This window comes from Prunus avium, chromosome 4 (assembly GCF_965620075.1).
Source record: "Prunus avium chromosome 4, drPruAviu1.hap1.1, whole genome shotgun sequence".
NCBI classification, from domain to species: Eukaryota; Viridiplantae; Streptophyta; class Magnoliopsida; order Rosales; family Rosaceae; genus Prunus; species Prunus avium.
Window position 1 is genome coordinate 35,692,579 of NC_142287.1, and position 15,707 is coordinate 35,708,285.

Genomic DNA, 15,707 nt, shown 5'->3' on the forward strand with positions numbered 1-15,707 from the left:
AGATGACAAAGTGGACCCTCCCTCTCTTCCCTGGTGTTTAATTCTTACCGAGAACAGTTATGACTTTACCTAATCCTCATGGTCGGTGGTTCTAATCGGCCACCACTTAATATATTGCCCTTACCCTGCGGTTACTGCATTCCCCTCTCATCCTCTCTCTCAACTTCGCTACGGCTTCGACTATTAATTCTGTGCGCCCACAGATATGATTGTAAATAGAGATAGATAAGATTGTAAATATGCCAAATTAATAAACCTTTCTTTCTGGATATTTTAATTTGAATGCCGACACTTCTTGTCCATCATTAATATGCATACAGCGAACAATTCAATTCGAGTTTTGTAAGGAATTAATTGCCATTTATGTTAAACGTTACAAAAAGTAATTCCTACATCTGTCATGTACAGTCAACACACTGATACTATACGCATATGCCACACCCTAGTAATATCACCCTAGTAAATATCCACATTCAACGTGGGTATTCTATATCATGTATCATACTATAAGGTTTAGGATTGTCCTCTACTTATATTAACACGTACGAGATGAATCACGTGACCGTATGATTGTAGGATTCTATAATCTCTCCGATGAGAGATTTTGCAATAAATATTATGTGCTAGATCGAATAACTTCTGGCATAGGTATTAATAAAAGTAAATTAAAGTCTAGAGATACGTGATGTTTTCGTAAAAGATAATTTTTAATTTTTATCTTTTCAATAAACATCGTTTTATAGGAAAATAAAAATAAAAATAGTTTATTTTACAGAATTTGGATCCTCAGTTGGCCTTTATAAACAAGAGCAAACACGTTGAGCGCTGCACCGACCGAAGCAAAGCCATGGCCACTGCACCCTCTCCCACAACCATGGGCACTTACTCTTCTCTCATCTCCACCAATTCCTTCTCAACTTTCCTCCCAAACAAATCCCAACTTTCCTTATCTGGAAAAAGCAAGCACTACGTTGCACGCAGGTCATCAATCTCATGCAAAGCCACAAATAATAACAATAGCAATAATCAAAATGAACAACAACAAGAATCTTCTCGTTTGTTGGGAAAATTGGACAGGAGAAATATCCTCATTGGCCTCGGCGGCTTGTATGGCGCCACCACCCTCGACCCGAAACCATTCGCCTTCGCCGACCCGCTGGCCCCACCCGACTTAACCAAATGCACGCTGGCTGAAATCACCACCGGAGGTGAAACCGTTGCCTGCTGCCCTCCAGTGACAACAAAGATCAAAACCTTCAAACCAGACCTGTCGATCCCCTTGCGGACGAGGCCCGCAGCCCAGCAAGTGACTGACGAGTACTTGGCCAAGTTCAAGAAAGCCCAAGCCGCCATGAGAGCCCTACCCGATGACGACCCACGTAGCATGGCGCAACAAGCTAAAGTTCACTGTGCCTACTGTAACGGTGCATATCCACAAGTAGGGTTTACGGACGTTGACATCCAAGTTCACTTTTCATGGCTCTTCTTTCCCTTCCACCGCATGTACTTGTACTTCTACGAGAGAATCCTCGGCAAGCTCATTGATGACCCAACTTTCGCTCTTCCATACTGGAACTGGGACTCTCCAGATGGTCAGTTTTTAATTTCTTTTTTCCTTATTTTACGCTTAATTAAATGGTATGTTTGTATGGTTAAATTGAGAATGTACACATTATATTGTCAATATAAACATGTCTCCGAAAATAAGTAGAAAAATATACATTTTCCACTGCATTTTTCTGAAAAATTTGTCTCAATACTTTTGTATATTTTCATATGGCTCCTTAAAATTGTGCTCCTCACTTTGACACTTGCTATGTTTCTGTAGGCTTCCCAATTCCGGACATTTATACTGACACCAGCTCCCCACTCTACGATCAGTACCGAAACGCCGACCACCAGCCGCCGGTTCTGGTGGACCTCGGCTACGGTGGGACAGACGATGACGTGGACGACCAGACAAGAACAGACGAGAATCTGGCCATCATGTACCGTCAGATGGTTTCCGGTGCCAAAACTCCCGATCTGTTTTTCGGCCACGAGTACAGGGCCGGTAGCACAACCACCGGAAAATACGCCGGCACCATCGAGAACAGCCCTCACAACAACATCCATCTATGGGTCGGCGACCCAAACCAGACCTACAAGGAGGACATGGGCAACTTCTACTCCGCCGGTCGTGATCCCCTGTTTTACGCCCACCATTGCAACGTGGACCGCATGTGGAGCATCTGGAAAACCCTCGGAGGCAAGCGCAAGGACATCACCGACACCGATTGGCTCGACGCCGAGTTTCTGTTCTACGACGAGAACGCTGAGCTTGTAAGCTGTAAGGTTCGGGACAGCCTCGACACAGCGAAGCAGCTTCGATATAATTACGAACCTGTGAGTCTTCCGTGGCTGTTCACAAAGCCAACCGCTCGTAAAACGAAGAACAAGACGAAAGCTAAGGTGGCTGCGACGCAGCTGACGTCGAAGTTCCCGGCCACATTGGACTCAAAGACGACGGTTGAGGTGGCGAGGCCGAAGCCGAGGAAGAGGAGCAAGAAGGAGAAGGTTGATGAGGAGGAGGTGCTGATCATTAAGGACATTGAGTTCGAGGGTAACGAGGCGGTGAAGTTTGATGTGTTTATTAACGACGACGCTGAGTCGCTGAGTCGGAGGGACAAGTCCGAGTTTGCTGGGAGCTTCGTGCACGTGCCGCAAGGGAAGACGACGAAAGCGAAGACGAAGACGAACCTGAAATTGGGGATAACGGACTTGTTGGAGGACTTGGGAGTGGAGGATGACAGCAGTGTGCTGGTGACCTTGGTGCCTAGGGTTTCGGACTCGCCGATCACCATTGGTGGGTTCAAGATCGAGTATTCTTCTTGATCTTAATTAAGAATCGAGGCCCTTAATTAATTAATAAATTTGGTGCTTGTGTTAATGTCTCTGCGGAATTGATGGCTTGCGTTGCCCTGCTTTTAGTTAATGTGATTTTCTATCAGTGTTTGGATTATGGAGCCATGCAATAACGTACGCTGGTCTTTCCATGTAATTAATATTCCATTGTTTACGCGGATGGAATATGGATGTTGTGTGCTTGTTCATCAATAAAGCTATTTCTAGCTAGTGCTTTGATTCACCAGTAATAGATGAGAAAGAGAGTCTACTATTTTATAACCTCTTTTTTTCTTTTTTCTTTTTTAAATAAGGGGAAAACAACATTTTATATTGATCACGTGGAAGGTAAGGCTGCAAAGAATTTCCCCAATTACTGATTTGATGAAGAAAACTGTGGTTCGTAGTTAATGATCTACTTAATTAAAGTTAAGTAAAGTAATAATTTTGGGGAGTATTTTTGCTCACCACTTTAATCCAATGAGTACCCTCACTACCCTTCTCAAAATGTGACACATGTCTATAAACTAACCATAGTTACATTTTTACTTTTTATTTTTCTAATCATTGTAGCAGTCCTCGCTTAGGGCCTTTTGGGTTTAATTAATTAGATCTCAAATCCCATTTCAATGAGACATACCTCTCCACCTCTCTGCAAAACTTATGAGGCAGAAGATGGAACCTCGTGGTCACCTATATCTTACACCCATCTGTATACAAACCCAAAAAGTTAGGAGAAGAGGGGTTGTTGCCAGATGGGTGCGGTGGCTGACGAGGTTGGAAGGGTGCACTACAACAAAAAAAAAAATTAAAAAGGCAACAGTCACCATTATTTGGTGATATTTGCAGAGGTGGCTAACACTTTTTATTATTATTTATTTATAGTGGTGGGATGGCTGACCACATTGGTTGGGTGGGTGAGTGTGTGGACCTGTGGTGGCTGTTGTTGATGTGGCATCTTACGAGTATGTACATATAAGGCACATCACCCCCCTTTCCGTTAGTTGATGTGGGATCTTACAGTTGTGGTGGCTGTTGTTGGGTTTTTATTTTTTCTTTAATAATTGGTTTTTGTTTATCTAATTTATTAAAAGGATTTTCTCTCTCATGAAGAAATTAACTATGGTTATATCCATAGACATATGTCAAATTTTAAAAAGGGTGGTGAGGATATACATTGGGTTAAAGTGATGAGCAAAAATGCTACGAATTCAAAAGGAAAAGGAGAGGATCCTAAAAGGATTTGGCATCTTTTTGTTCCCAAAAATAGTGGCATGCACATCTCATGATTGGGATGGTTTCTTCTAAGTTTCACGTGGCACGTCTTGTTCTGTTGTCACTAAGTGACCCATAATTTTTTTTAGCTGAAGTGCAATTTTAAAAGGCTAAAAATTTTATAAAAAAATGACAACCTAATATCTTTATAATTCAAACAATACCAATATCATTCATAATTCATTAAAAAAAAAATTAAAATTAACCTATAATTGTTGTCGACAAAATTTCATATTATGAAAACCTTAGACTAAAAAGAAAAAGAAGAAAGAATTGTTTAAACCCATGAAATCATTGCCTTGTTAAAAAAATTGTTGTTTAAAGCACACAGAAAGAATCCTTGTTTAAAGCCCATGAATTTGGTTTCCTCCTTCTTTTTTCGCCATTGTCCAAAAGAACATCGTTTTGGCAAGGACTTTTAAAATAAAATTAAAAAAATAGCATTGTGCTGGTGTAGGGGCCTTTTTCTTCCGGCAGCAAGTGGGCTGGGCTGATGAAATTGTCTCCTTTGTCTGAGTTCGAAAATTAAGCCCCAAAATGCTTCGAAAGGGCAGCAAAGCCTTAGGAAGTATTTTGGTTATCTTCACCAACTAAAATGACAGCAACTTACAGATAATTTCTTCATGCTTACAGATAAACTTTTGGGCTTGGCATGAGAGGCATGTGGCATGGGAGCAAAATTATCAGGGGTTTAGCACTTTAGGAGAGAGAGAGAGAGAGAGAGAGAGAGAGAGAGAGAGAGAGAGAGAGAGAGAGAGAGAGAGAGAGCTGTGGGTTCCTATAAAGGTCAGAGGTTCTAATGGAAGGGAAGAAAGGTTCTAAGGAGGATTGGTGGAGAGTTTTGGGTAATTTTTGTAGCTTCCGGCAGCTTGACAGTGACTCTGTCAAAGCTTCTATCAATCTGACAAAACATGGGAAATAAGGGAAAATGGGCAAGGATAGCATGAAAATGGCTGAGTTTGCAAGTGAGAGAGAAAGCTTGCTCTCTTAAGGTTGTGGGTTGTGTTGTGTTGGGTAGAAGGGGCCCTATTTATAGTTGCTGGGGTTTGTTCTTCTCCAAGAAACCCTAATGGTTTCTTCCCAATCTAGCTAAGCTTTCCTCTTCCTTTCTTCCCCTCTTTCTTGACTTACTTCATGGTGGCAAAGTCAGCTCTGCCCAATCCCACAAAATCATAGATTTTTGGGAGCTCCAGGCTTCTTCTGGCGGCTGCTTCAGAGGGGAGCTTCCATTTTCACCCATCCTCTTTCTCTTCTTTCCTCCTCTTTTCATTGCCAAATCTGATGAAGGAAAGGAAATGGGAGCGCCTGCTGGTCTAAGAGATAGCATCCTCTCCTATATGCCAATACCCCTTGGTTTCTTTGGATGCTTGCACTTGGAATTCGTTCTCCCAGCAGCCCCTCACATGTGAGTCTTTGGCCTTTCGTGGCTTTCTGCTTCAGCCAAGTGCTGAAGGCCTTGGATTCTTTTAATTCAAGTGGTATGGGCCTTTTAATATATAGAAAACCAAGCCATTTAATAAGTGGGCTAAATTCACCAAATATTTGGACTTTTATGGGCTATCTAAAGTAATGGATTATTTTGGTTAGGCTACTCTAGTTGGAGCAATGGTCTATTCCCTCTCTTGTGCTTACCCACATTTGGGCCTAAGAAATGGGATTGAGTCTCGAGTCCCCCAAGCGACCCGAGACTTCCATTTCTCGGCCCATCAATGGGCCCCATGATAATTCGTTACCATCCATACCACAATCCCACTCAAGCAAGATCCGGGCATTTGAGTGGCTTGGGCCCACTTAAGCTTGTTGTGGGATAATAATTTCCCGCTTGGCATGGCATGTCGCTTGGCATGCTTTTTAAGTATGACGCTTGATAGGATAATTGACACGAATTTGCAGTGCTAAATGCATCTTTATAATTTTAATCTCAGCTTCTATCGTGATAGATTTCTATTTGGCATGGCATGTAGGATATGGCTCGTGCATGGCAGACTTCTGTGTACTTCAAATTGAGTCTTTTTCCAATCATATATCGTCTTGGGCCCGGAATTTATTCGGGCCCAACCATGGATTTTTTGGGCCTCAATAGCTGGTTTGGCTGAGGCATTCTGTCGAACACCTGGAGTGCTCCACCACCAACTTGAGCACAAGGGCAATTTGAAGCAACTACATTGATTTTTCCATATAGAGGAAGTGCAGCTACACCTCCACCATTGTATGCTTCCATGTGCAATAGATTGCTTTTTTTTAAGTAAATGTCTTTGTCATTTTACTTTTATTTATTTTTATATTACTCCATTTACTTAAGTTTACAATGTAAATAAGGAAGTACCCCCCATTTGGATTCAAATAAAAATACTAGAAAATCAAATTCCCACCAAATCAAAATATGAAAAACCGGTTTAAGTGCAAAATACGATTTAGGCTAAAAATGATGGCTCATTAAGTCAATATATACTTCATACTAAAATCCCGTAAAATCAAGTTTTCTTATTTGATGTGTGAGGAATAAAAGCCGCCAAAAATTATCTTGAGAAAATGATTATTCCGAAAACTCATTTTTCATACTTAGTCAATATTTTCACATAAAACAATTTTGCATATATGATATGAATGCATGAAGGAACTAAGATCAATCTAGGTAAAATGCCTTAGATGTTCAATCCACTATGGTGTTAAACTCTATTTGGTTTATGTTAAAACTTATTGAAAATTAGTTTATGGAGCTATGAACTAGCGTGGTTTATATGATTTAATGTTTACTTTTATTTCTAGAAAGACTATAGAAATTGTAAGTACAAAAAAAAAAAAAAAATCATTAAATTTTAAGCTAATAACTTTAACTAGCCCACCCGTTGAAAAATTCATGGTTCCGCCCTTGGAAATGACTAAGCAAAAGCTTACGTGTTAAGAGTTTTTATTGGAGGAACCGATTTCATTTGCCCAACAGACAAGAAGCTCATTGGTCTAAGGGATTGCGATCCATATATATGTTGAAAATTACGAATCAGCCAGTCCAATTGCATTTCTTTTTCAGAGATCATGACTATCATCTTTGTCTTCTCTTCCTTAAATTTGTTTGTTTTCATTTGGTTATATGGTCTTTATAAACAGGACCTGCATACTTTTCCCATCAAAGACAGAAACAAAAAAAATGAAAAACAATACACAAGACAAAGATCGTTGCAGACAGAGACCAAGAGGTCCCAATGCATGTGGCGTAGGGGAATAGTAGCCATACAAATTGAATTTTGTAATTGTAAATGAAATTCAGGTTTTGGCAAATTCATTTCATAGTTGTCATAGTCAGTTTCCACCTCGTACTTGTAATCGTGCGGCTCATAGCCTTGCATATTTTGCACTTTCTATTTCGGACCTTATAGTTTGGATGGAAAATAGACCTGAATGGCTGTCTCCCATTCTTGCTAATGATGTTATGCTTGCTTCTTAATGCAATGATATGATCTGATTCTAAAAAAAAAATTGAGGAACAAATGGTCTCGCGTTTATTAAAAGTTAAGCACATCTTAATTTCAAGTGCTGGTGGAGATTCATGAAACTTTATCTCAATTTACGCACTTACTTAGCTTGAATATCAAGCAACAAATTCAATTCTGATGCTGCCAATCGTGACAGTCTGAGCCCCAAACCTAGGCACCAAAGTCACCACGACACTCTCATCATCCTCAGCTTCCAAATCCTCCAACAAGTCTGTTAGCCCCAACCTCAAGATACCCTTGCTCCTGTTCCTCTTCTCCTTATGCGTATGAGGCACACTCACAAAACTCCCCGCGAACTCGCTCTTGTCTGGCCCACTCAACACGTCATCTTCATCGTCCACGTCATTCACGTACACGTCAAACTTAACAACCGAATTTTTCTCGTACTCAATCCCCTCAATCACTAATATCTCCTCTTCATCCTCCTTCTCCTTCTTGTTCCTCTTCTTTTGCCTCGGCCTGCTCACCACCGTGCTTATCTTCGACTCCAACTGTATCGGAAACTCACTGCTCTTCACCAGCTTCCCGAACGACGTCGTCCCGGCAGCTTTTGCCACTCCACCAGCCTTGGCAGTTCTCTGCTGCTTTGTCCTACGTGGCGTTGGCCTAGACTTGAGCCAAGGAATCTCGACATCTTGATAAACATATCCAAGCTTCCTATTATCAAGACAATCCCTCACCTTAACCCTAACCAACTCCGCATTCTCATTATAAAACAAAAACCCACTATCCAACCAATCTTTGTCACTAAGATCTTTATTTTTGGGTCCTAAATTTTTCCAAATGCTCCACATCCGATCCACATTGGAGTGGTGCGAAAAAAATATAGGATCCCTGGCTGCCGAATAAAAATTCCCCATGTTCTCAAAATTTGGCTGGGTGTTATCTCCCGTCCATAAATGAACCGGCCCGTGCGGAGTTGTCTCAACTGAACCGGGTCCGGGGTCCGCTTCAGTCCCAGCCCTATAAGGCCAGCCAAAGAACAACAGCGGTTTCTTGGCGTTGGACACCATCTGCCTGTACATGATCTTGAGATTGGAGTTGACTTGAGCTTCTCTGTTGACTTTCTCGTCCGTGCCGTTGAATTCGAGATCGAGGAGTGCCGGCGGCTGGTGGGTGGCGGCTCGGAGCTCGTCGTAGAGGGGAGAGTCCGGGTTGGCGTACAAGGCAGGCAGTTGCATGCCGGCCGGCGCGTCCCAGTTCCAGAACGGCAAAGCGAACGTCGGGTCGTTGATAAGTTTGGCCAAGATTCTTTCGTAGAAGTATAGGTAGTAGCGGTGGAAGGGGAAGAAGAGCCAGCAGTTGTGGATTTGGAGCTCGAGGTCTGGGAAGCCGACTTGGTCGTATGCGCCGTCGCAATAAGCGCAGTGGACGTTGGCTTGCTGAGTAAAGTTGCGGGGATCATCGTCAGGGAGGGCTTTCATGAGTGCAATGGCTTTGGAGTATTTTTCAATGTAGGCTTGGTCGACGGTTTGAGCCGCAGGCCTAACGCAGAGACGGGAGGGAGAGGGGAGCTTGAAGTCTATGATTTTGGGGGATGAGGGCGGGCAGCAATTGGTGGGTAATGCACCGCTTGGTAAGTCTGCGGGTCCGCATTGGGTTAGGTCTGGGGGGGATATTGGGTTTGCAAAAGCGAAGGGGTCGGCGGGTAGACTGGACAGGCCACCGTATAGCCCTCCGAGGCCAATAAGGACATTTCTTCTTCTGTCTAGGTTTCCTGGAGGTGGTTGTTGATGTTGTTGATCATCGTTGCCTGTGGCTTTGCATGAGACTAGTCTAACTCTACGTGCAGAGGAATGTTTGGTAGTGTTTTTAAATGAAGGAATTTGGGGGCTTTCTTGGGAGAAGGGAAAGAGAGAAGTTGTGGGGAAGAGTGTGGTGGTGGTGGATAGAGAAGCCATGGTTATTGGCTCTCTCTGGCTTACTTGGGGATTGGTTTTATAATTAAATTGGGTCACTTTTCTTTGAATACTGCACACCGTAAACGTTGGCTGCCCGATATTTGGTTGACGAAGAATAATGGAAAAGGACAAGAGAGAGTTGGGCTGAATTCAATGGATTGTAATCTGATTAAGAAAGAAAGTGAAGGGAGGTTTTGTGTAGTTAGCAATAATAGTATTTGACTGGGGGATGATTTTGGAGCTAGCACTTAATTTTGGGTTTGAACATATATTTTACAGATTGTGCTTGTTAGCAAAAGTTTGCTTGTTTCACAATTTTTCAACTATTACTATTCTTCCACGTGCGCTTGATATATGTGACACTCGTTTGTGTCTGCGACTTGCTGCCATTGTCTATTGCAATTTGCATGAATAGACTGATCACCAGATTTCCAACAAAAAAAAGGCTTAATTATTGTTTTTCTCTCTGAAACGGACGTTGATCTCATTTTACTCTTTAAAACTAAACTTTTCTCACATAACCCCCTGAATCTCTAAAAATTGCTTAAATGTTCTCACTTTACCACTTTCGTCCATTTCCGTCCACAAAACAGTTAAGAGTGTTGACGTGGCATGGGCATTTTAATAGTTTTAACTATTAACAAACTTTAAAATCCAAACTAAATATAAAAACAAAGTTGATATATTTTACAATACAAATATAATTTTTTTTTAAATCCCTCTTTCCCTTATTCCCCTCCCAGTCACCCCACAGCAGCCCTCACCTCCATCTTCCCCCGCTTGCCCCTCTTCCCTTTCCCATCACCACCATCCCCCAAAGCACGCAGCAAACCCCCCAACCGCCCTCCTCGACTTACTCTTTCCCTATCTTTGTCTTCCTCTCTTCTCCCCCTCTCTCCCTCTCTCTAGTATCGATGGGATCACGAGTTGCTGATGTCAATGAACGCTGGCAACATCAGATTTGTGGTTTCAAATTGTGTATTTGATATAGTGCTCAGACAACCATCCTCCTTTTTATCTGTTTTGTTTTTTTATATTTTATTTTCTTCAATTTCTATTTAATTTGGATTTTAAAGTTTGTTAATAGCTAAAATTATTAAATTCCTATGCCACGTTAGCACATTTAACAGTTTTGTGAACAGAAATGAAAGGAAGTGGTAAAGTAAGAAAATTTCAACAATTTTTAGAGATTCATGAGGTTAAGTAACAAAATTTCAATTTATGTGGGTAAAGTGAGACCGAGCGTTTGTTATTGAGCAAAACAGTACTTAAAAAAGAAAAAAACAGATTCGTGTCAATTATGGTCCCAAAAGCTAAAGCTTGGTGTCGAGCTTGACTGGTCTGCAAAGAAGAAAGGAAGACCCAAGCCAGAACTTTGTCTGGGCCATGGCCAGTAAGTCATATGTAATAATGGCCTTTTTTGCTTTTGACAAAGGGGCTTTTAGCTGGTCAATTTTTGTTTATATATATATATATATATATATATATATATATATATAAGTGTTAGTTTAAGTTATAGAGGAGAGAAATTTCTCACACACACAACTATAATGTTATGGAGATTTGAATTTGAGATCTTTTGGTATGCAAGTTAAGATCATTTTTCAATGAGCTAGATTCTTTGTCTTATATTTTATTTTATAGCCCCGTTGGCTTATATTTTATTTTATAGATGTGACAATTTCATAATCTACTTATGTCTAACCTTGTGGGACTTAATCTGAAATAGATAGACTTGAATCTCTATCTTGCAATAAGCGACCCATCTCCATCGTTTATTGCAATAAGAATATATAAATTAACTACAAGTTGGCAAAATCACGTGCCAAGCCATTAATTTTCTTTGCAGAGTAGGTATAATACTATCACGAGCTTAATTATGATAATACTAAACAATTCGAATATTTGTAAGCTTGTTTATATGTTCATTAAAATAACCAAGTATATATTAAATTAACAAGGTTTCGAGAATCATGGCCGCAAAGGACATCTTTTACTTTTTTTCTTCTCATTATTCAAGAAATGATGGTCACTTCAAATTAGTATACATTATGTTTCACGTTTCAATTTATAAATAATTTATTAAGCTTGGACTTTGGAGGAATCGTTTTGCGTGTCGTTCGTGTCCCACATACAGCTAACAATCTAGTATTTTAATAAGCGTGTTTCCATAATGTGGTCCCGTTGCACGTGCCCTAGCGAACTTTAGTCTCTGCTACCCAACAAGTTCATACCAGCTAGTCCCCATGTGAGAGCATACACTATTAAAACGTGATTCTTAAAGAGGCCCCACTTGCCTGACTTATTGACAACAACGACAAATAAAAAGTACGGTGAATTTGATATTCCTTCATTCAAACCTTGGAACGAATTTGAAATTTCAAATCAGATCCAATCAGTTGTCTCGTGCTGGAGAGCATCCCACGATATGAATTCATAGACTGGAATAATTGGTATGCCATAATCAATGATCCTTTGATTCCAAGCCTTTACTACCGCATAACTACAGATACTAGATAGTATATAATTCTTCTGACTTTACTTTATTTCAAATTATAGGTATACATTTTTTTTTTCTTCGTGCACATGCTACACGTATATTTTCTTGGCTCTATATATATGTATTACTTGCTTCAATACAGATTAATTAAAGAACTAATTTCTCAAATACGAGTAGAAATATACTATATCATGTACTATATGACAATATTTTAGTACCAAATCCACAATATTCATTAATGGTTCTATTTTTTTTTGTAGATCTTGTAGATTGAGATTCTATTTGTTGCACTGGCTTTGTGTCTTTATGAAAACATGTTTAGGTTATGTGATTATATTTTTTAATACAAACGATATTTTACTTTAATTTAATCTAAAATCGCAGTATGTATATAAGAGAATCTTAATCCACATTACCCAAACGCTAGGGTGGTTTAGTAATTTTTTCTTCATTTTTTTGTTTAATTTTTTTTTCATTGATAAAATCAAACAAAAAGAATTGACATAAACTTAGAACATTGTCCAATTTTTTCATATATATATGCTCTAAATTAGGGCTCGTTTGGGAGTGCTTCCAGAAGGGCTAAAAACGCTTTCTGACAACCGAAAGCGCTTTTGATGGTGTTTGGCAGAGAAATTTAGAAATGCTTATGGGTTATAGAAGCGCTTTCTGAAGAAGCACTTATCATGTGCTTCTTCAGGAAGTACTCCCAAGTGCTTTTTCAAGAAGCACGTCGATTTTTTATGAAAATTTCAACAAATATATAATAAAAACGCTTTTGTTAGAAGCGCTTATAAGCATAAGTACTACCTAGAGAAACAATCCCAAACGAGCCCTTAATCTAATTTAGAAAGAAAGGGATTCGAATTTGGTGCTTGGGAGTCAATTGCTCCGACCAATTAATTGGCCTAATAAGTGTGGGACTTATCTATTGGACCATACTTGTAATAATATTATACAAACATTAGACCCATGTGACAACTAATATTTAATTTGACATGCATCATAGATAAATATGAATAATCAATTTGGATAATTATATAGCATTTCCCCCCCCCCCCCCCCCACACACAAAACGGTGGAATTTGTATGCAAAACTTTGCAACTATCACTCTTCTTCATCACCTCAATTCGTTAGTTTCTCATACTTGGCAGTTTTGGATTTGGAAATGCAAATTAAACGTTATTTATTATATGCATGAATAGTAGTGGGATCCCCCACACAACACGGTGGAATATTATAAAAGCAGCACAACTGATGTCCATTCCTTTCCTACAAAGAAAAAGCAACCTAAGCTTTACCTACTATGGCTTCATCTTCCCTGCCACCAACTGCTACACTTACTGGCCCTTACTCCACTAAAACGCTTTCCTCCTCCTCCTCCTCCATCACAACCTCTCTCTCTCCCTTCTTCCCAAACAAGTCCCAAAAACCCACTACGCAATGCTCTATTTCTCTGGGTGGAGTCCGATGCCAAGCCAAAAATGGTGACAATGATCACTTGGAGCAGGGTCTAGGAAGACTCGACAGAAGGAACATGCTCATTGGTCTAGGCGCCGGAGGGCTGTACGGGGCGGCAGGACTTGAAAACAACCCATTTGCTTTCGCTGCGCCCATATCCGCCCCTGACTTTACCGAGTGCGGCCCGTCAGACAAGCCCGATGGCTCTACAATTGACTGTTGCCCGCCCATCACCAAAACAATCATCGATTTCAAATTACCCGATCGGGGCCCACTCCGTATTAGGCGTGCGGCCCAGGACCTGGAAAAAGACCCCGTCTACTTGGCCAAGTACAAAAAGGCCATCGCGCTTATGCGGGCTCTACCTGATGACGATCCGCGCAGCATGGCCCAACAAGCCATGGTACATTGCTCCTACTGTGACGGTGGGTACCCGCAAGCCGGCTCGGATCTGGAGATCCAAGTCCACTTCTGCTGGTTGTTCTACCCTTTCCACCGCTGGTACCTCTACTTCTACGAGAAGATCATGGGGGAGCTCATTGGCGACCCCACCTTCGCCCTCCCCTTTTGGAATTGGGACGCGCCAGCTGGCATGTACATTCCAAAGATCTTCACCGACCCCACCTCCTCTCTCTACGACCAGTACCGAAACTCTGCGCATCAGCCTCCGAAGCTCCTAGATCTCAATTACGGTGGGACTGATGATGACGTGGACGATGCCACGCGAGTCAAGGAGAATTTGACTACCATGTACCAGCAGATGGTGTCCAAGGCCTCGTCCCACCGCCTCTTCTACGGCGAGCCCTACAGCGCCGGTGACGACCCGAGTCCAGGAGCCGGAAACATCGAGAGTATCCCGCATAACAATATCCATTTATGGACCGGCGATCCGAACCAGACCAACGGAGAGGATATGGGCGCCTTTTACTCGGCGGGTCGGGATCCTCTTTTCTACTCCCACCACTCAAACGTGGACCGCATGTGGTCCATATATAAAGACTTGTTAGGCGGTACGGACATAGATAAAACTGATTGGCTGGACACCGAGTTTTTGTTCTACGACGAGAAAAAGAACCTCGTGCGTGTGAAGGTTCGAGACTCGCTCGACACCAGAAAGCTCGGGTACGTTTACGACAACAAAGTTCCGATCCCGTGGCTGGAGGCGAAGCCGAACCCTCGTAAGTCGCAAAACAAGAGGAAGGCGGCGGTTTCGTCTGGCGATCTGACGACCACGTTCCCCGCAACGCTGTCTGACAAGATCAGTGTTGAGGTGGCGAGGCCTTCGACGACGAAGCGGACGAGTGCGCAGAAGAAGGCGCAAGATGAGGTGTTGGTGATCAAAGGGATTGAGTTTGCCGGGAACGAGCCATTGAAGTTCGACGTGTTCGTGAACGATGATGCGGACTCGGAGGCCGGGAAGGACCAGTCTGAGTTTGCAGGGAGTTTCATCCACGTGCCGCATAAGCAGAAGAAGAATATGAAGACGAACCTGCGGCTGAGCATTACGAAGTTGTTGGAGGAATTGGATGCGGAAACGGACACTAGTTTGGTGGTGACTTTGGTGCCGAAACTTGGGAAAGGGCCAATCACCATTGGTGGGTTCAGCATCGAACTTCTTAACACCACCTGATCAGTTGAAGCTTACCTGCACTGCACTTGTTGAGTTGGTCTGATTGATAGGAAGTCGACTAGCTAAGCTTTAAACCTTAATCGTGCATTGTTCTTAATTTTCAGTATCGTCAACTTTGTGTTTCTCTGTAATTATGCTGACGTAAGCCCACTGCTTACGTGGAGCATTGGTGTTTGTTTTTCTCAATAAAACGTACGTTCAGTGTGTTTAAATTATCCACCATGCTTGTTTTGTTTTTGTTTAAATAGCAAACTTAGAAAAGGACTCAGCTATCTCAAGCAGAGGTTAACCAAAAAAATTACTAGTAAATACTCTACAAGTTATTGCCAGAAAAAGGTTTTAGTAAATAAAAATAGGCACACATATATATTAATTTAGTATTATGAACTAAATTACCCCAACGTTAATTTGTTCATATCCATGACCTACACCGCTTGGCTACTTCAGTATTTTATTGCACAATTTGTGGATCCAGCAGTAGAAAGTAAAATAAGGACAATGCATGGTTCCTGATTCCTCCTCAACAGCTAATGTGGCTTCTTTATAAAACAACACACGTGGC

At 41.5% G+C, this 15,707-nt stretch overlaps 3 protein-coding genes across 3 annotated transcripts; 2 read left to right on the top strand and 1 right to left on the bottom strand.

The window, feature by feature from the left end:
* The first annotated feature begins 808 nt into the window (after positions 1 to 808).
* Positions 809 to 3,114, top strand: LOC110770866 (polyphenol oxidase latent form, chloroplastic). Its single transcript, XM_021975091.2, has 2 exons — positions 809 to 1,592; positions 1,829 to 3,114. The coding sequence occupies exons 1-2, from the start codon at positions 848 to 850 to the stop codon at positions 2,872 to 2,874; spliced, it is 1,791 nt and encodes a 596-aa protein (XP_021830783.1). The 5' UTR covers positions 809 to 847; the 3' UTR covers positions 2,875 to 3,114.
* Positions 3,115 to 7,635: 4,521 nt separating this feature from the next.
* Positions 7,636 to 9,592, bottom strand: LOC110770889 (polyphenol oxidase, chloroplastic). Its single transcript, XM_021975114.2, has one exon. The coding sequence runs from the start codon at positions 9,551 to 9,553 to the stop codon at positions 7,748 to 7,750; it is 1,806 nt and encodes a 601-aa protein (XP_021830806.1). The 5' UTR covers positions 9,554 to 9,592; the 3' UTR covers positions 7,636 to 7,747.
* Positions 9,593 to 13,212: 3,620 nt separating this feature from the next.
* On the top strand, positions 13,213 to 15,360 carry LOC110770886 (polyphenol oxidase latent form, chloroplastic). Its single transcript, XM_021975112.2, has one exon. It carries the CDS (start codon positions 13,361 to 13,363, stop codon positions 15,143 to 15,145), a length of 1,785 nt encoding a protein of 594 aa, XP_021830804.2. The 5' UTR covers positions 13,213 to 13,360; the 3' UTR covers positions 15,146 to 15,360.
* The last annotated feature ends 347 nt before the right edge of the window (positions 15,361 to 15,707 follow it).